The sequence below is a fragment of the Ovis canadensis genome, chromosome 16 (assembly GCF_042477335.2).
Source record: "Ovis canadensis isolate MfBH-ARS-UI-01 breed Bighorn chromosome 16, ARS-UI_OviCan_v2, whole genome shotgun sequence".
Lineage (NCBI taxonomy): Eukaryota > Metazoa > Chordata > Mammalia > Artiodactyla > Bovidae > Ovis > Ovis canadensis.
The window spans coordinates 25,455,830-25,477,829 of NC_091260.1; the positions used below are offsets into that span (position 1 = coordinate 25,455,830).

Consider the following 22,000-nt stretch of genomic DNA (forward strand, 5'->3'; position numbering starts at 1 on the left):
ATAGTGGCTGCTTGTCAGAGAGGACTGTCTCATCTTGCCACAACTAAATTCAGTATGAGCAAGGACAGATGGATTCCTAGAAAACCAGGATGCCAATATTTTCATTCAGTTCCGTGCAATTATTTACATAATCATCCTTAGAGAAAACCACCTACGGTTTTATTTACATGGGCATAATGTATGCCGATGGGATACAAAAATACAATATATCCAAATATATAGGCTAAATAGGTTTTACTTGTAGGCTGGGGATGATCAATTTCAATCAGGACAGCAATATTATGCACTAATTCCATCCCACCATGCACACTCCCTTCCTGTCTTGGGTGTTATCAGGAGCTAGGCATGCAAGTGTTAGGCCTGGAAGTGGCCTGTGTTTATCTGTCATTTTAGAAATTGAATACTTTGTTAGAAGAAATATCGACACCAATGAAAATGTAAGTTGCCATTTACTACCCAATACCACATGCAGGTTAATTAACAGGACACATGGCCTGAAAGAAGCCAGCAATTTTCCATTTAGCTTTTCCAGATATTAGAACTAGATAGCATCATCAAATAATGCACATACATTCAGGCAATTTATAACTTTATGGTTAAGGAGGGAGAAAAAAAAATCACTGCTTCAGAATCCTTCACAATCCACTTCTCCAACAGCCATAGATTGCTGGGTCCCAAGGTTCCTGTAAAGGTTATTACATTAACTTTCTATTACTCTAAATGTTGACCGGAATCAATTTATAGCAAGTAGCAATCAATTTTTTTCTTCTTCTTTGCTTCTCTGTAACATGAACTCCATCTCATGGTTGAAACTTGTTAGGCAGATGCACTCATAAAATTTGTCTTTATTCTGGGTAAAAGCAAAACAAATCAAAAAACTATAAGGTCCATACCTCCTGTAGTAACTTATCTAATTTGTGCTGTAATTCAAGGAAGTATCGTGAGGTGATGAGACCCTGGTGGGATTTATCCAAACAATCGCGAGCCAGTTCAATAATCTGATGGTGAGTGAAGCTGAGCACTCCATCTGCAAGGGGGAGAACGTGGTCTGGAGAGTAGCTGGTGATGATTTCCTTTAGGCGCTCTTCCATCTGAGCTGTAGCCTGTTCACAGAAGACATGCACACACAGACATAATACAAGGAAACACAAATAGGTAAACAGCACAATCATCGCATTTATCTAGTATTTTTGGAGACCTCTATAAGTTATCAAATAGAATTCTAGAAATTAAATTTAAAAGAAGCCTCACTTCTGTATGATACTTAAAATGCTACATACATAAATGTCATTATACATGTGTCAAACCCCAAAGAATATACAATACAGGAGTGAATCCTAATGTAAACTATGGACTTCGGCTGATTACAACGTGTCAGTATGGGTTTGTCAATGATAACAAATGGACCACTCTGGGACCAGGGGTGTGTGTAAGGGGTTGTTGATAAGAGAGGGTTGTGTATGTATGGGGTCAGGGAGCATTTGGGAACTCTCCATACTTTCTGTTCAACTTTGCCATGAATCTAAAACTGCCTTAAAAATATAAAATCTATTTGAAAAAAAAAAAAAGAAGAAGAATAAGCCTTCCCAAGTGGAAAAAGAGGTATATATGAGAAACTGAATCTCCTGGGGTGATAATTACTTATTTTCTATGCCTTATCAAATGTAAAATGGTCCATGTAAGCTTCTCCAAATAACTCAGTATCTGTGAACTGCTGTGCTGGCATTTCAGATCTTGGGCTCTTTCAGATAGTTTGCTGAAAATACCAAATACTTACAGCTCTGTTTTTACCTATTCAAAAATCAGAACTGAAGTTAGAGTTCCATAGGACAGGCCACCAGTTTGCTCTCTTGGCTATATTTTAATGTACCAGGAACAAGCATCTCATACCATCAATATCCTTTCCTCAAAAAGCTACATCTTGGGCAAAAGGTCAAAGGGATTCCCTTGACAACATAAGTCTAAAATTTCCTTCTCAGTTTTTATTTCATTCTCTGGGATCCCTGATTGCCTAATCAATATTCCTTGCTTGCATTTATTGTATATCCTGGGAGATTCCCTCTGTCTCCTATTCCTTTCTAAAATCCTAACCAGTATTAACTAGTAAAGTCAGGATCTGTTTCCCTGGTGAACAAGCGACATGTGATAAATGGCTAAAACGACCGTAATCAATGACATCAATGTTGGGTTCATTACAAATAATAAGTACTCTTCTCCTGATTTATGAAGCCGAGGATCTCCTTTTGCTCTCTTGCCTAGGGTGATAAGGGGAGGAACGGGGACAGAATGGAGCGACTGTTTCTCCCAAATGTGTAGAAGCACGCTGGTGGAAAAGCCATGGAGACTAGGTGATGGGGACTGGCGGACAGCAGCTCTTTGCAGAGGGGCAACTGGCATCAACTCGTCTCCAAAGGCTCTCTGGCTCAGTCCAAATTCTACTGGCCTGTCTAATGGGGAACACTGCAACTGGACTCTCCTTCTGAATAAAGAGGATTAGACATAATTGCTGAAGAGATTGGAAGCCACAGAAAAGAAAAATTAGGTGAAAAAGGTAAAAGACTTTTGTGACATAGACCAATCTACAGGCTTCTGAGGAAGCGGAACAGTCTCTGCTGGACCAAACAGCAGCAGGCCCACAAAGGGCCAAAGGAGCCCCAGGGGAGCCCCAGAGTCTAGCAGCCTTTCAAAGCAGACGCCCACGGAGCATCTCACCAGCAACCCCACCTCCAACTCGTCACCATGGGCAGGTGAACCAAGGGGATTTACTTTACAGCCATTTCAGTCCACAGAATGTGTGGCTAATTCTCAGCAGCTTTTAAAAATGCTTAGTGATTTTACCTTTCTAAAGAAGGTTACAGTGCTATTTTATGAGAGTCATGACTGGACTAGACCATTACTTCCCTCAACAAAACTACCTTACAGACGCTAAGCCTGTGCCGCCTGGTCGTTTAGATGCTGGACATCTTCAATTCAATTCATTACCTTTGGGAACCTTTCTTTGTAGACATGGTTCATCATAATTATTTCATGGTCACAGCAGGCGGGAGAACGTCCAGGGCTGCAAGCAAAGCAAATTACCCTTTTAAACTTGCCACAGCATGAAATGAAAATGTTTTTTATTTATAAACAATGGGTTGCAACAAACTTACTATGCAGCCTTTGTAAGAAAAGTATATTAGGTAATAAACTACAAAATCAGTCATTAGCACGCACGTGCGCGTGCGTGCGCGCGCGCGCACACATACACACACACACACACTCACACTCACACTCACACTCACAAACACAGAGAAACCCTGAACACCATTCAAAAAGAAAGCTCCAGAAGTAGAATGCTGAAAATTAGCTACAGGTACAATATAAAAGTTCATCAGTTCAGTTCAGTTCAGTTTAGTTCTGTCGCTCAGTTGGGTCCGACTCTTTGCGACCCCATGAATTGCAGCACGCCAGGCCTCCCTGTCCATCACCAACTCCCGGAGTTCACTCAGACTCGCGTCCATTGAGTCAGTGATGCCATCCAGCCATCTCATCCTCTGTCGTTCCCTTCTCCTCCTGCCCCCAATCCCTCCCAGCATCAGAGTCTTTTCCAATGAGTCAACTCTTCTCATGAGGTGGCCAAAGTACTGGAGCTTCAGCTTTAGCATCATTCCCTCCAAAGAAATTCCTGGGCTGATCTCCTTCAGAATGGACTGGTTGGATCTCTTTGCAGTCCAAGGGACTCTCAAGAGTCTTCTCCAACACCACAGTTCAAAAGCATCAATTCTTTGGCGCTCAGCTTTCTTTACAGTCCAACTCTCACATCCATACATGACCATAAAACATTCTTAAATTGCAATTACATTTTGTATGTAGATGTACTTGTTCAGTTCCAGAAACCAATGAATGAACTGGGATATAAAGAGTACAAACAGCAATGTCCAGGACACGCTGCACTGTCTAATTTCACACTGTTATCATACACCTGTGCTCTGCCACATGCCACTGAAGAGACTGAAGAGCTTTCCACAGCACAGGTGTCACCACCAAAATCCATTTTCTAGCTGGGGTTGGGATGCTGAGGCAGGAACCGTGTGCAGTATGAAACAGAGGCACACACTCTGAGGTTTTCTTTTTATTTCAATAGTAGGCTCCTGCTCCTTCCTAGCGGCAACACAGTTGGGCAACTGCAGTGTGGCCTTATGTATTGCTGAGAAGATATAGCTGCTTGCACTAGCTGTCCTGTGAACTCCTTTCATAATACCAAAAGTGGCACCCATGCGGTAAAATACAATGGCTCTAAATGAGTTCATAACATTTTATTCCATATCTCAAAATAATCTAACACGATTACACCATGTGGCTATGTTTACTATACAACACTAAGCAGGCACAAAGCGGGGAAAAATAACCCTTCTCAGCAAACTCTGATGTTCAACTGAACACCTGTGAAACTAGGTTTCATAATAAACCTTCCTATCAAAGTAGCCAGTTCTATACACCATGGAGATCTCATACTCTGGAGGACCCAGAGATGGACTACCCTGCTCCCCCTGCAGAGAAGGACTGTTGTCCCAGCTGCTGGGGCTGTAGAAGCCTTCAGCTGTCAGTCCCCTTGGACATGGCCTCAGATGCAGAGTCCCCTCAGGCTTCCCCAGTAGCTCCACGGTAAAGAATCCACCTGCAAGGCAGCAGCCACAGGTTCGAACCCTGGGTCAGGAAGGTCCCCAGAAGAAGGGAATGGCTACCCACCCCAGTATTCTGACCTGCAGAGTTCCATGGACAGAGGAGCCTAGTGGGCTATAGTCCACGGGGTTGCAAAGAGTCAGACACCACTGAAGCAACTTGGCATGCATGCAGAGACCCCTCATCCAAGGCCAAGTCCTTCCCAGGGTACTACATCCCATGACTGAGTGGAGATAGAAACGAAGGGTCATTTGGTCCAGAGGGACAGCTCTGATAGGTCATGTCATCCCCAGAACTCACTATGGAGTTGGTTGTGACTGTCAGGCCGGCACTGCAGCTCGACTTCTCTTCTGCTCAATCCCGCTACCCACTCCTTCCCCGCGACAGGTGTGATTCCCAAGCACTCCTTAATAGCTTCGTCTCTCTGTTAGAGACACTCTCAGAGGAACCGAACAGTGACATCCATTATTTTCTGAGACAAGGCCAAAATAAAACCAGCCCCATTCAATGTCAAATGGACTACATTTGGCATTGACAAAATACATGGGACACAAACTCCTAACAGCTCGCTCATAATCCTAGAAAAATTAAGATTTGTGATGAGAAGGAAAAATCCAAGGCCTGGGTGGATTTTCATAAAAAGGAGCCTGAATTCCAAATGTGAACCTGAACACGCTGCCCTTCCTTTTTAGCCAAGCTTCTTTGTAAAATATTAATTGATGTGGCACCATAATTAGATGGTCTTGAAATTTCCAATGGCTAGAAGTTTCTCGGTGGTCCTTGTAGTCCACTAGGTTTCTGTTACCACAGCAATTAGCAACTTGTAAGAATTTAAAAGAAAAACAGTAAGAGGCCTTTCAATGGCAATTTACTATATCATGCGTAGATGCAAAAAATAATCACACTACATTTATAGTAATTCATAAACCAATTAACACATATATGAATTAAAGGACCAAAAGTCTTTCCCTGAAATGGTTGAAAAGAGGTTATCCAGTTAATAAAAAATTTCAATCAGGTCTACATACCTTAGACTTCGGGAACGGGGGCGCATGGGTGTGTTTCTGCATCTGTTCTCTGTGGTGATGCTTTCGGTGGTACAAAAATGTTTTGATAAGAAGTGTAATTCATCTGGTGTCGGTTGATATGGTAACTGATGCAACTTCTCCTGGGAGGAACAGGATGACTACAACAAACCAAAGTGAGGTTTAATGACTATCTCAAAGAGAAACGCTTTACATGAATAGAGGTCACAGCACTAAATCTTGTTATATCACCATTTTATACTGCATCCTGTCCATGTCATAATGACAATGAAGGTGGAACGTGAAGTCGCTCAGTCGTGTCCGACTCTTTGCCGACCCATGGACAGTATGTATACCTTGATGTGGTCTCCAGAGGTCCAGATGGCTACCATATTTTATCTCGCTTGTCTACAATTTCCTCAAAAATAGTTTACTCTCTGAAGAAAAACCAGGGTCTGAAAATGGATGGGACCCAGTCAAAACCAGAGCAAGAAAGTGACAACTGGAGTAAGAATTTGGGTGCAATAAATGACAGATTAGTTCTCAGCTGAGTGTGACATCCTCACTTCTAACACTTGCTATTCAGGTAAGTAACATAAAATTAATTCTATGATGTATAATCATAAATGAACTCTATGATGTATAATCACAAATAAAGTAATAAGGTAATGAGATCTGTCTTTCCAAAGCATGCTGTCCTTTGACGCGATTATCATCAATATGAGTCCTGGGTAAAAAGGGGATGGGAAAAGAAAATATTTGTCTCACTAATGCCATTGTTTTAAAAACTGGGAATTGGAAATTTTTTCTGTGTTCTCTGACTCAACGCTATTTTTTTTTTAACCGCTTCAGTGGTGTAGAGTTTTTTAATCCCTTGAACCTAGATGTGCTCTTTGAAAATCACTCAGCACTTAGAGAAAAGTAAGATAGAAAAGGTGAATGGCTAAACAACACTGCTTTTAATCAATTTGAGAAATATAACTATTAAACAATGTGATTGCTTTTTTGTTTTTATTGAGAGGTAAACTCTTTAAGTGATTCTAACAAAAGAAATGAGAAATGTTTGAGTAATGGAAACACAGGCAGAATAAGCATATTTTGAAAGATACCACTCATTTGAATATTCCATTTTTTTAATTAAAAGAAACCTGCCACATCAAGAGCACACTTCATAAACACCGCAGCACTACACTGTAGTAATTAGAAATTAATAGACTAAAGCTTTAAAATATCCTTATACCTTGAAATTATAAAATACTTTCTAAGTACATACTAAGACAAAGAGGAATTTTTACAATGTAATGAGATTATTTTATAAACTATAAAAATGAGAACACGGCTAGAAAGACTTCTGAGGTAAACCAAAGCACTAGTCATAAAACACAAGTAAAGTCATAAATACTGTCACTATGAAAAAAGAAACAAAACACACAAAGTCAACTCAAGACATCAGTAAAAGAGTAAGAAAAATCAATGCTAGCAGGAGAGAAGCAGCGGCCATAAAAGCAAAGATGATGAAATTAGCAAATGGAAAACCGGAATTAAGAATACGTATATATGTCTCAGAGGTAAAGCAATGTACACAATTCTGTAGCCAAGGTTCAAAAACCCAGATGTCTATTCATAAATTCCCAGTAATAACTTTTTGGTGGCAAACCATCAATTGAACTGATGGAAAGTCATTTAAAATATGCATTTAATCCACTTGATGTGAATGTTAATTCAGCTTTGCCACAGAAATATTAATGCATTTGATTCTGAGTTGCTGGCCCAGTTGCTGCTGGGCTGTTATGTACAGTACAAGGAGGATCATGTTAACTTTGTAAAATGTGAAAATTAATTCCAGAACGACACCAGACTTAAAGAGTTTCCCATAAGGCATTACGAACCTGTGCTTGCATGAGAGGGACACAAGTGACTTTAGGGAGTGATTCCCTCTGAGGAGGAGGGAAGAGAAAAGGTCTGTGCAGGAAGGGCTTTATTTCCACTTTAATATTTTATTGGTTAATCAAAATAAAAGTTTATGTTAAAAATAGCTGTAGCAAATGTAATAAAATGTTTACAGGTGCTAACTCCAACCGGAAAACTTTGTGGTTATACCATATACATAATCATGTGACTGAACTCCATAGCAACGTGCCCAGGGCTTACTGATGGGGGCATGTTAGAATGAATGATGAGGTGGGAAAAGTATTACTGAAATGAGAGGCAAAGGGCCTCTCTGGGGAAACAGCGTCCCTCCTCTCAGTTGGGACAAACGAGGTGTGAATGGGAAAAGGGTGACACTATCCAAGTGACACCGGATGAGTTTATGGAACAGGGACCAACTGGAGGCTCTCCAAACAGCCTGGGAATTCAAAAGGTATCAAACAGGGGCCCCCAGAGTGAATCACTAATGGACAGCAGAGGGTCAGTCCAGAAGTCAGTTCCAGCAAAGATCAGGGACCAGTGAAAGAGGCTGCAGGCGCTGTCCCTAGGACCTCACAAGCTTACTGAAAAGATACCTCTGCTGGTCAATACATCCTTGCAATGGTACTTCTACTAGAGTTTCAAGAATTAGTTTGGAATTCCTCAATAAATTAAGTCCCATGACTTTAGAGTTTCAAGAATTAGTTTGGAATTCCTCAATAAATTAAGTCCCATGACTTTATATTTCTACCATGCTCTCTAAATTTGGTGCCAATAAGTCTCATCACCCAACTAGTTTGTATATATAACTTCTGACTACATCATAAATTAAATCCACTTTCAAAGAGTGAAGATTTACAAAAAGAACTGTTTCTAGTTCTCAAGGCAATTAGAAGAGTTTCCCCAAAATCTTGTGAGTAATGATATCATTCAAATAATCTAGTTTCCCAAGATTAGCATTTTGCAAAGGACAGTATTCATATGTACGTGTAGTTTTCTACTCAAAGTAATATTATTTTATAGTCAGACCTTAAAGTATTTATACTCTTATTTTTATTCTTTCCCCCAGCAGAAAATAATTTATCTGTGAGAAATATATGGGAGATGTCTTCTGACTGATATAATTCTATATTACTTATTTTAAAATTAAAAATTATAATCTGAATATTACTTTGGAAAAGTTTCTCAAATTAACTTTAACTACAAAACTTGAAATTAAGAGAAGCAGCAATACTAAATATCCTGAGGAAGGACTGATTAACTTCATATGACCAAATCTTTTCAATTTCAGAATGAAGCATTTTAACACTTGGGAATTTTGCAGTTTCTATAATACCCAAAGGACATGGTATTTACATTTCAGCATTAGCAACTTTGGAACTTGGCTAACAACAAACATCTGTAAAACTAGTTGTATTTTCAAAGTGTTTGTGACTTTATCCATATATATTCTGTATTTTTACTTAAAAAATAACCAAAATCATTTCTAATTAACTTAATCACAACCAGTTAACCCAGAAAATGAGACTCCAAAAGTGATTCAGGTTAGACTTAGAAAAGAAAAAATTGCAACTGCTGAGCAGCTTTGCACATTTTTTTGTCCTAACATTTAAAGGGCAAGAACATAAAGAAACTGAAGAAAATGAGAACCAGCATTTCGAATTTTCAATTATCACTTTTATCAATAGCCAATAAAGAGGAAAAAATAACTGAACTTCTTAGAGCACCTACATTTCAAAAATCTATTTGCAATGTCTTTTCAAAAATACATTTCAAAATGACTGTCATTTTGGAAGTTACAATTTGATTTTGAAGGGGAAAAGAGGAATGCGAGATCCACAATTATATGATACCACCTTCTCCAATAAGATGGCTGGATGGCATCACCGACTGGATGGACGTGAGTCTGAGTGAACTCCGGGAGTTGGTGATGGACAGGGAGGCCTGGCGTGCTGCAATTCATGGGGTCGCAAAGAGTCGGACACGACTGAGCGACTGAACTGACTGACTGGCTGACCTTCTCCAATAAAATAAACACCTAAGAGAAAAGCTGCCTTACCTCTGGGTAGAAGCTGTTAGAAACATATAATACGTGTGTGTGACTAAAAGCTGTCTCAGAAAGCTTCTTCTTCAGGCACATACGTAAGTCAGGGACAGCAATGACATCATGACAGATGGGCAGGTCAGATTTATTAATCATCAAGTTTGGTTTAAGCAATACCTTGTGAATGCCTTTTTTAAAAAGTCAAGTGCCCAGGGTTGAGAAGCTTACTGTATTCTTATTGCTACAACACAGGGGTTAGTAAACAGCCCCTCAGTTCATTCTCTGTGCCTCAGAGCTTTGAGCCAAAAAATGATGAAAACAATAGCAACTACATTATAAAGTATGTTTCTACAAATAAATGAGACAATTAAACAAGTCGATTAAATTTTACAATTTATATTTTTTCATTTTTTTTTCAAATTTTTCATTTACTATTAAATGAGCCAATGCATTGTAAACAGTGAGACTAGTACCTAGCACATAATAAGTGTCTATAAAAATATTTCTAAAGTACTTTGTACCAAATGGGCTCCACGTCTGTGTAGCTCACCCTCACTTTTTAGATTCACTTTTAAAAATGACATTGATTTACTAGCTAGAGACAGAAAGAAGAAAGATCCTGCATGCTCCCCTGTTTTTCTTGCAAAAGAGAAACTTCTATATCCAAACTATATATAATAAGACTTGACGGCAGGGCAAAGCAAGGTGATATAGTTAAAATAAAAAGGATTTGAAGTCAAGAAAGAAGATATAAATCTGGGGGATGGGGATGATTCAATGAGAGAATGTAGGAGAATGGGAGAAGTACTCTGTTTACTGGTGGTTGGCTTCTAACTGGAGATGCTCACAAGTCTGGGAAGAATAAATCCTTATTCTTTTTTTGCTTTCTGGTCAATCAGTTTCAGCAATCATTTTCACACTGTGGTAGCCAATGCTTTCAAGATCTAAAACATGGGCTAATGATAAACAATGATGCTTACTGACACACAAAAAACAAGGCTGACTTTGTTTACCATCATTTAGTGATAATTCTATCCACTGAAGCCACTCAAGAGCTTTGAATGTCCTTTCCTGGATGTGAGGCTGAAGTGTCACCAAAACTATTCCAGGTAGTCAGGATGCTTCACAGAAATGATCTACATGGACAATTAACCCATATACCACAACACAATGGAATAATGGACAGGAAAATAAATTATTGCTCCTCAATAAAATATTATAAGAATATGGTAAAAAATAATCCAACAGATTTTAACAGGCCAGTGTTTTGCTCTAGAAAACCCATGTTACATTGCATCTGGAACTCTGGAAACATAAAGTATAAGGCACTGGTGATACCAATTAAAATTTATACATTTAATCACAGTTTCTTTTCAATTCACTTATATTAAGTGTGAATCTATATGCGTAGCACAGTGCTGGGGTTTATGGGGGAGGGGAAAGATAGATACCCCTTTGCAATAAACCAAAGATTTTGACAAAATGAATATGAGAATGACTCAGAAGCGGCTCTAAAACCATCAGGTCCACGTTCCTAGCTAGCACAAGAGCTTTCAGACTGCTCCACTGGGTACTTATTGATTGACCTACACCATGTCCTAGGTCCTTCTAAATGACCACCAGCTTCTAAATCTCTGTAGAAGCTCTGTAGAAGGGGAGGGAGGGAGGGGAGGGACAGATAGGGAGTCTTTAGCAGATGCAAACTATTATATAAAGAATGGATAAACAACAAGGTCCTACAGTATAGCCCAGGGAACTATATTCAGTTTCCTGGAATATATCATAATGGAAAGAACATAAAAAAGAGTGTATATATGCGTATGTGTGTAACTGAATCACTTTGCTGTACAGCAGAAATTAACACAATATCGTAAATCAATGACACTTCAATAAAAAAAAGTAAAGTAAAAAAAATAAAGCTCTGTAGAGACAAATATCCCACAATATCACTAATTTAAATGGAGAAGGCAAGTATCCAAGCCGCTGAATCACTTTCAGAAATTGCTAGGGCTCTTGTTGAAATGTTGTAGTTTGCGGCAACAGTATTCTTCTTCCTCTGTCCCATTTCCATGGCTTCATCTTGTCTCTGTATTGATCTTAACCTATTGCTAAGTTCTTTTAATCTCTCCTTAAAAGAAAGTTTTTATCCAGAAGGTACAAATTTAAGGCTTGCCATTTCTTTTCTTTGAAAGAGAAAAACAACAAAACAAAACAAAACAGAACTCTACATCTAAGCCATACAAGAAAAAAATGACCCAGGCCATCAACGTTTAATGGCATTTTCAGTACTAATATCACTGGCATGGAACCAAAGCAATAAAACCAGATTGTGTTCCCTCCCCTCCCCCCAAACACCAAACAGTATTAAAACAAGAGCTCCCAGTCTCCTCCCAACTTGTGATCTGGGGACTTGCTCAATTTGTGCACCATACTTTAAAAGCCTGCAGCAAAGAGTATGTCCTTTTTGCGTTTGTCAGCTCATCATTTGATATGAAGCCTTCTCGGAGGGGCCGACATGCAGAATTTATCCTCTCCTCCCTATCAGGGCACAGCCAGAGAAAGTGCTGCCCATGCAAGAGCTCTGGGGTAGACAAGAGGAAAACTGGGCACTTACAGAGACCGTAGAGCTGGGAGTGTTTGTCCCATAGCCAGAGGAGGGGAGAGAAGCCAAGGACCAGCGGCGTCCATCAGTCCTGGTGAGAAAGTGCGATTAGCTTAGGCCAACACTGGGGTAGGGCTACACGGGAACCCCAGGGAAGCCGAGTATTCTCAGTCGAACAAATGGCACAAACACAGCCAATGAGGATGTGGAAATGTTCAGCAAGGGCCAAAGTAAACAAACATTATACAGCAGGTTGACGCTTATTTAAACTGAATCAATACACCCAAACAAGTGGAAAGTGAATGGGTTGATCCATATTATTGATCTCTCACTAATACACTTTGACAAAATGAATACCAGGGATAATTACATTGGTCGGACTCAGCAGATTCAGATGAATAAAAATAGAAAGGCAGGAGGAAAAACACTCCTATGTGGAAACTGGTAACTGGGGCCACGATCTTTGGAAGGGCCTGAGTTCCAGCATGGCATAAGAGCCTCTGGGGACTTCCACCGCATCTTAAAGACTTTCAGCTTATTACTTTCAAGAGAACAATCCTACTCATCACACCAAAGGAAGGGAGGATCAGGGGCTCGTGGCCGGCTCCAGCCTTAAGTGGCAAATAACTTTAGCACTAAGAAAGTGACTGACCTTGTGTTCAGAATCCCTTAAGAGTTATTACCTTCTGACATGACCTAGCTTTATAAAGTGTTCCAGCAAATGCCTCTTTCAGAGTTTATGAGTGTGTGGCCCAGCTCTGGCCAGTGACAGGGAGTGAAGAAAGAAAATTCTCCACTCATGGTAGAAGCTAATGCAGAGTAGAGTGACCTGTGCTAGTCACAGAGGTGAAGCTGTCAGGAGTCTTAACAGAATAAGGTTTTTATCTCCAAATGGCAACAGGATGGATAGCTTCTGGGTTGAACTCTATAGTTATTAATCGGGATCATTACAAGGGTCTCAGATGAGTTGTCAAAGCAGTGATGACAATCCTGTTGCTAAAGTAGGATTATTTTACTAGAAATAATAAAATAACTATTTTATTAGCAATTTTGAATAGGACTATGCCTTCAAAATCACATAACACGGTGAAGATAAATATACACACATTTGCCATGGGGAGAAAAGGAAAAACACACTTTTCTAAAGAGCTATACTGTATTCTTTGACCATATGTAGCCTTTTTGTAATTCATGATTTATATTAATTTACCAAGTGAGAGATAAGAGCAGACCAAACTGACCACAGACATGTTCACTATAAGGGGGCATCAGGGAATTCTTCAGAATTTGACTTGAATTTGAGAAATGTCACAATCACATGTTTATGTACAAAACTGACATCTTAGCCTAAATTATAATCAAAGGAGAATATAATCATAGGTCACCATGGATGTTATTTTTATCTCCAATAAATGCAAATGGTCCACAAAGACAAAATGAGAAATTCAAGTGGATAAATCACAGAAATAGTACAATGTTAAGATTTTAGTAAAATTCACCTGTCAATTCTGTGACCATGATTGGAGGACAACTGAATCAAGTATTTTTTGTTTTTAAACAAGCAAAATAAGATGTTTGTAAATGTATCAGATAAAAGGAATGAAAATAAATGCCACAAGTTCTCTAGAAATAATTTTATACAATTTAAAATGTTAAAAGATTTAAGAAGAAACTAATTCGAATAATATGTTTCCAAAGACAACTGACCATCAATTAAACGGACACAGGCTGGTCCTGGCTTATTTGGCTAATTATTACAGACTTAAGAACCTATGCCTGGACTCTCTATTTTAACAATTTTTAAAAGAATATGGCTTTCAAAGAATTATTCAGTCCATTTAATAGCAATTATCAGAAACTAGTCTTTGGAAAGAGTGAGGGACACCATTTCCCCCACCAGGACTCTGCTCTGTGATTCATTACCTCTCCTTTCCCTCAGGTATCAGTGACCATATTTCAGATGAATGAACAACTCCAAGAGGAGACATGTTCTTATTAGTTCTGAAGCATAAATTACATTTGCTTACTCTGGAAAACACATGACTAGAAAGATGTTTAAACAAGAATGTGCTCAGCACTCTGTATAGCCACGGCCCAGAAATAATTTATGTCTCATAAAGCTCCCTAAGTTGTCTGTGTCTATTTATTCAAATGGAACACAAAGGACCAACTGCATTTTCATTACCGTGACAACGGCACATGAGAACTTCCTATATTTGCGATATATGTGCTCTAAGAGATAGCATGCCCTTTTTTTGAAGAAAGCTATCCACAGAAGTACAGTTTGGATCCTACTAATAATGTTTTCTTTTCTTTGTAGCAGCTACCAGTAAAACATTACCTGAAAACAAAACTACATTCTTGCCAAAGCCACAAGGCTTTTTTTTTTTTTTTTGGAAAGTGTGTTTCCTTTGTGGGTGGAAATTTCAATGTTAAACTAAATGAAAAAGTAACATGAGAAAAACATCTGATGGGAACACAGGCTACAAAGCGACTAGCAAAAACAACAACAACAAAAGCAAACAAACAAAAACAACCCGCTCAAAACCCACCCCTCCCCGCAAACCTCCATCATTTCAATACCAACCACAAAAAGTTAGATTGATATGGTGTACGACAAAGGAAGAAAGAAAAGTTCCAGTATCAACCTGGCTATTACAACTGCATAAAGAGGAAGCAGGTTTCATTATTTGTTTGCTGGAGTCATCTGGCATGATACATTTTATGGTCTAGTTGATATGGGAACAAGATGAACTATGCCAATATAACGTAACCAGAGTAACTTCAGCCCACCTGTGTTCAATGAGCGTCTCATGACCTGACCTCAGCGGGCAAATCTGTTTCATTAATTTGTCTATGGAAATACATTCTGATATTTCACCTGATAAATAACAACTAAGCAGCCAGGAGACATCCCCAGCATTTATTCAGGGCTCTCTCAATATTTCTAAGGAAGTGAAGGCAAGGTATGATATGGAAACCTATACACAACTTCTGGGGAAGGCAGACCAACGTCATCACCTCCACTTTACCACCAAGGAAGACATCAAGCGACCCCACAAGCAGGTGGATTGTAACTCAGTATCCCAGTTACTGCTTGGGTGTGCTGCAGTCAACGGGGTCCCAGAGAGTCTGACAGGACTCAGCAATTGAATAACAATGATCACAGCTACTAGCAAAATACAAATGTATTTCCTTGTTCCAGATAAAACCCACTACACTATGACATGCATTTTCATCCTAGTATTTTAATCCAATACTAAAAAAATTAACTTGATAATTTCACTCTCAGACACACATTAGATGGTATGGAAAACAAGTGTGTGTTGTCTTATTTCCCAGTCTTAACTGCAACTAGTACATTACCAGGAGATGAATACTGCAGGGAAATTCTCACATGTTATAAGTAGGGTCAGAAAAGATTCATAAGTCCGACCTTTATCACTTTACCCAAGAATAATCTTTAAAATAGGGCCATCTCTTTCATATGTTGAACTGAATATACAAAATAATAAAATGTGGGACTCCCAGAATGGCATTACTTCCTAAGGTCTCAGAAATGCATACCAAATGGTAGGGAATGGAGACCCATGAGTGGAATTTCCATGTTTCTTGAATGAAAAATCAACTTTAAAATGGAAGAGAAAGATGCCAGATGTTAAAAATAGGCCAATTTCAGTTTTCATAGAAAACACAGGTTCTGTTTACTTGAATAAAAGTTTAAAAAGATGATCACTCAAGTCCTAATCTAAATTAATACTTTTTGAAGACTGTGCAGTGAGTTCCATCTGGAAATTCCTGCAAAATGAACCAGAGGTCTCCTGTGATAATTTTCTGTTACGGTTTACAGCTTATTTGTCAAAAATTAACATGCCTGGGGGTTTGTGTATTTTTTTTTTTTAATAGCACAGAAACCAGAGTCATCTGTCCTCTAGTCAGCCACTTAATTATTAGGTTCTCTTCATTTCTGTAAATCTGGCAGGATTAAAAGACTGATTTCGGCCACATTTAAAAACAGGCTATGAGATGTGCATTTTCTTTTTACTTCAAGTAATTAAATGCATTCCACCACCACCTCCCCCACCTTTTTTTTTTTCTCAAAGAAATGTATTTTAAGGACTATGCTGTGTTCTTTTTTAAACCAATTTTTATAGGATTTCCCTTTTCATTTAGAATAGTAGCATCATCATGAATTAATATTCACTGGACAAACACAGCCTTTGTGGAACCAATTAACTGTCACATTTTCTCTACAGTGCTTACAGGCTGTAAGAGGACTGAAAGAATCAAAGTTGGAATTGGGGAAAACCAGGGTGTGGGTCTCAGAAAGTTCCTTGGAGATCACATCTCAATTACTTTTTGTGCTCCCTATGGGGAAGGCCTGGTACACATAGGCATTTACCATGTGGTGGCGAATGTGTGATTAGACAAGAGAAGCTTAATTATCAGGAACTACAAATACACTGTAAGCAGATCCTTTCCTCTGGACCTAGTAACAGAAAACACATTACGTGATGACAAACGGCGGTGATGACACCGCAGGTTTGCACATAATGTGTTAAACCTATTTTTTTAACCTACCTGTATGTCTTGATTAAATGTTACCTTAATTCATTTCAAGGTATGATTAGCTCTCTGAACAAAATGTAATAACTATGCAGGACATTCGGACCATAACAGCAATTCCTTCCGAATATTCAGAAACCCGGCTAAAGGGGCAATTTTGTCTTCTGTGTGTTTTCCCTGACTGGAAGAGGAATGGAGGAAAGTGAAGATTTGAATGAGACAGGGGAAGCACACTAATTGCACACTCAGAAGAGGAGGCTGTGCAGACATCTCTGACTGGGAGAAATCACAGTAGGTGATCCCAAGACAAAAGCTTTGGTAGCAGATCGTATGCCCACTATCCTCCGAGCAACAATATCTCCTTGTGACTCACCAACCCAGATATGAGACATATAGCCTTGATACTTGGAGTCCAATTCTAACTAAGAAAGGAAGAGAAAACACTCAGGAAAGTCACTAAATTGCTGGCTTGGTGCTCTCAGGGAAAGAGGCATCTTAAGAGTTTATACCTTGTGATGCCAAGTAAGGCCATTTTTAGTTATTTATTTATTTTTGAGTATTTCAGTAACAATGACAACTGCACCAGGACACACGATGAATCAAATCCTTATAATATAAGCTCGGATAAGTCAGTAAAAGTCTGTTGAACATCAAAAGCATGTATGAGACGCTACACTAGGGATGGGAGAAAAGGTGAAAATGTTTTTTTCTGCCCTTAGTGGGAGCCCACTATCTAGGGAAGGACCAAGGGAGGCATCTATAACTCTAATGGGTAGTGGAGGAACTGGGGCAGGGGGGAGGGTTTCTCCGCATAACACGTTACCACTCTACTCACAAAAAGTTCTTACCTCCGTGCAAATGAAAAATGGGCAGAGGCACTGGGGGAGAAATTTCTTGGACTATCTTGAGGGCTATTTCCTGTAGAGAGAAAGAAGGAAAAAAAAAAATGACATGAAGATTTAATTCTTGTATCATTAGCTACATCCAGAACGCTCTTCTCTTTAGCAGTTAGCTTCTGTACACCTTTGTAAAATGTCCATCGCCTCAAAAACTGCTTTTGTTTTATTTGGAGGAGAGGAAGGGATTGGCCTGAGTTCCAGCACAACTTTCCAAGGGTGTAATATATGAATAAACAAACCCATGTCACCAACCAACAGACTTCCATATATTGCATACTATAAGTATTTCAGTCCCACAGAATAATGAATACATACATATGTCTTGGTTCCTGCACTTCCAGATGTTAACATTTCCACAGTAGGATAGATAGAGAAGATGATCTTCAATTGGGAGGGTGAGGCTTTCCACTTTAGGAAGGCAGCCTCGGTAATTTTATTTACCGAAACAGAAGAAAAGTCTGAGGTCTCAATAAATCCTCATTCTTCAAAGCACATATTTTAAAGGCAGAAATGTCAGAACATGGCATAAAATACTGTGGAGAACCCCAGCAGTTCAGACCTCAAATGACCCAGCCTAGAGGCCCAGAAGTATCTTCTTCAATAGTCCCTCTGCTCCTAGGCAGCTGAGGGGATGACTGGCCAGGCTGCCTGTAAAGCCACAGCCACCCAGCGGCTGGCAGAAGGTGTCTTCCCCAGGTTCTTACGTGGTGGGTGGAACATGGATGGTTATGTAAGGTGACAGCTCGTCTGGAGGCTTGCTACTTTCCCCACCAGAACATGCAACCTGTTGCTGATCACTGGGCAGGCTTGGCAGGCAGCAGGTGAGGGGAGGCCCAAGGCGGCCAGACCACTCTGCTTCCCTCTGCATGGTTAATTAGGCTGGCAGAATGGCCTGAGGACCGGATGGGACTGTAGCCGGTTTAAACAAGGAGGTTAGGAAAGGCTGCAAACAGATGCTGCATGTTCTTGAAACACAGAAAATAAATCAAGAAGACGTGTTTAATCCTTAACAGCGAGCCAGTGTTGCCACATTGCTGATTTCACACCGGACGTGACAATTTATAATTAGGTGGAAGGGACACAAAATGGCACCCAGCCATAAAGGTAACCAATCTATGACCCATGTGCAAAAAGAATAGATTAACACCTTGAAGGGGATAATTTCAGTGTTACCTTTACTTCTGGACTGGCTGCACCTCTACTGAAACTTTTCAGTTAACTTAAAGTTGCAGATTTTGTAGTGATGGTATCAACAGATGCCATTAAGTTTATGACAGACAGCACAATTAAAGTCACTTAACTGGGAAGTGCTGAAAAGCCCCTTTCTTTATGGATAGAGAATCAAGAAGCATTTTCCCCCTGCTGCAATGAAATTTATCATGCCTTTGCATCTGTTGTTTCTCGGGCCTCTAGAGAAATGGATTCTGCTTTTGCCATCCGGTAATCCAGGACCCTTTCTGTCCTTTATCTACACAGCTAAATTACATTCTTTGAACTTCTCCCAACAGCCTTCATTCCCCCAGCCCCTCCTCTAGTTAGTTTGCGCATTGCTCTTCATATTCCTTAAAAGGTCTTGATTTCAAGATGGCTAGAAATTTTGTTTCTAAAGGAAAACAGGTTAAATGCCAGAAATCTCTGGGTTGATTTTGTTTTTATTTGGGGAGAAAAAAAAAATTTGGTTTGCTCACATCCCACACAGAGCAAACTATCAGTAAATTATGAGAAACAAAACAACTGATTGAAGCCAAGGCATTTTGAGAACAATCCCTACTACTCTAATCCCTGAGAATAAATAATAAGGCCAATGAAACTTGGCACCAAATTCTGAGCCCTGTGTTCTTTGTGAAGAGAACATTATATCTGGAGATTATATGAGATCAACCAGAACAAGTAGAGGGAGCTTATTAAATATTTTGAAGAATCTGAAGGAGGCAGAAACAGGAATTATCTTAAGAACCTTTTCACTTTTACAGATTTTAACGAGCGGCCCTCCAGGAAACCATGTAACATCTTATAATACGTGGTGGCCCGTCATACTGAGGATGAATGGGCAGAGACAGAGATAGAGAGGTAGGTTAACTCCACTCTTTAAAAAATCAAGCCAAAAAGAAAAAATCAGGGCTACCCTTAACCATTTCTTATCTTGGGTTTTGCCTTCTCATTCTATGTGGCCTTTCCAGGCCCATACACTGAAAATATTCCTCAGCTCTAAGTTATATAGCCATTTGTATTCTCCTACTAATCACAGATCTTTCTTCTTGTTTCTGGGCACACTGAAGAGCTAGTTGAGATAGAAACACACACATCCCACATTATCACAAAAGCCCTTATGTACAGTGGGCGGAGAAAACAAGGGCAGTATAAACTAGAGTACTTGGTAATTCCTTGAGGACAAGAGATTGCAGCTTAATTTGAGGGCAGTTCAGCAAGCTCAGGATAAGAGAAGAAACGTAAGGACTTCAGGAAGGGGACAGAATCAATCCAAATACAGTTAGGCGATGCAGTAGAGAGACAGACTCTCTGCTATCAGGGAATTCAGACTGGTCAAGTCAATGAGTACATGTTTTGGTACTACCTAGTGGGAGGCTGGGAGAAGGCAATGGCACCCCACTCCAGTACTCTTGCCTGGAGAATCCCATGGATGGAGGAGCCTGGTGGGCTGCCGTCTATGGGGTCGCACAGAGTCGGACACGACTGAAGCGACTTAGCAGCAGCAGCAGCAGCAGTGGAAGGCTTAAGAGAAATCTGAACGCAAAAGAGGCGCTCGATATTTTAACCTGGTGTGAGTATGTTGAGTAGACAGAGGAGTCGCCAAGGAAAAGGAGCTGGATTAGGGTGTGGAAAGCCAACAGAAAGCATGTTCTGGTGACCAAACCAAGTGTAACTGGTGATGGATCAAAAATAAGTGATGAAAACGATTACAGACTAACTGATGCTTCCAAGGTTAGCAGACGGGGAGGATGCCTGCTCCACACTAACTGGGAACTTTTAGAGAGAACTGGGGCAGTATTAATAGTAGAGGGAAAGGACCGACGAGTATTCTAGAGCTTTCTGTGTCGTTTGTTACAGAAAATTCCTCAATTTTCCTTAGGGAGAAATGACAAGATGAGTAGATTAGATAGGCACACCTCAATCTTTGAGGCCTTTGTTCTTCTTTGAAACAAACATTGATTTGTGTGTTGTGTTTGAAGACGTAGGGATACTGTTCTGTGATACACAATAACACTAATTTAGAACAGACTGAAATATAAAGCACCCTTCATACATTCTTCACTTGGAGATGAGGACCAGACTGCTCTGGACACTTGTAGCACTTTCCCAGGACAAGAAAACAAGATGGAGTGGAACCAGAGTCCTATACTTGACCTTTACTGTGTACAGCACTGCTCTCTGAATTTATCCACCCATCTGCAAAGCAATACCTGCGAGACTCTCAGATGAAAACCAGTGCCAGTTAATTCTCTGCCCATATGTGCAACACTTGCTTATAACTCAAATCCTGCTGTTCGAAGGGATTTGCTGGCTCTTGGATGTTTGAGTGCCAGGACACTTTACAGACCGCTGCTTCTGACCTGGTAAAGGAAACCTTAGTGGTGGGTGGGCAGGCGCTGGATAGGTAATTAACTCCATGATTCCCAGGGGGAACTGGCATGGCGAACACACAGGCAGTACATCAAAACAGTACTTACCTAACGGAGCTACACGGGGTGCCTCATTTTGGAGGCAGTTATTGTTAAGAAAGTGATTTCCAGATTAATTAAATTGTTTGATTGCTTTGTAATTAGGTTGGAGAAGTCCTCCGTCTTCACTGCAGAGAAACAAGCTGCAAATCTTTTTAAAAGGCATATGCTATACCCACTATAGATTATTAATGTGTTTTTAATAGCTGCCTGTTTACAAAATGATAGTTTCTGGTTGCCTTGATTTTCTATCAGGACTGAGGGAATCCAAGAATTAATGATAACTGCCATTTGAAACTCCTGGTGGATCAAAGAGTAAGCCCCCACTTTAATCCTTGTCGTCATTACTTGATGATCGGCTTAAATGAGTTGTGACTTTTTTATACCCTAACAAATAGCACTGTGTTTCTCATCGCTCTGCGGGAGATTCTCAGCAATAAATTGACAGTGCTGAAAAACCTGAAGTCCAAACTTCACAGGCCCAAACCTAGGACTCCCTTGCAAAATGTAATGGCAGCAGATGAAGGGACAATTGAACAGTTAGTTATGCAGGGACCGCAGGCTGAGTGGACTTTGAAAAATAACAGTTCAAATTCACCTGAGAACCTGATGTC

General features: G+C 39.9%; 1 protein-coding gene across 8 annotated transcripts in view; it reads right to left on the reverse strand.

The window, feature by feature from the left end:
* MAST4 (microtubule associated serine/threonine kinase family member 4) overlaps positions 1-22,000 on the reverse strand; it is a 618,638-nt gene that overhangs the window by 61,343 nt on the left and 535,295 nt on the right. For all 8 annotated transcript variants that reach the window (XM_069556213.1, XM_069556212.1, XM_069556211.1 and 5 more), the window contains 5 exons: positions 17,656-17,725; positions 12,254-12,332; positions 5,691-5,848; positions 2,983-3,058; positions 894-1,103 (listed from right to left, as the gene is read on the reverse strand). In XM_069556213.1, the coding sequence (XP_069412314.1) occupies positions 894-1,103; positions 2,983-3,058; positions 5,691-5,848; positions 12,254-12,332; positions 17,656-17,725 (593 nt within the window). The remainder of the gene's footprint in view (positions 1-893; positions 1,104-2,982; positions 3,059-5,690; positions 5,849-12,253; positions 12,333-17,655; positions 17,726-22,000) is intronic.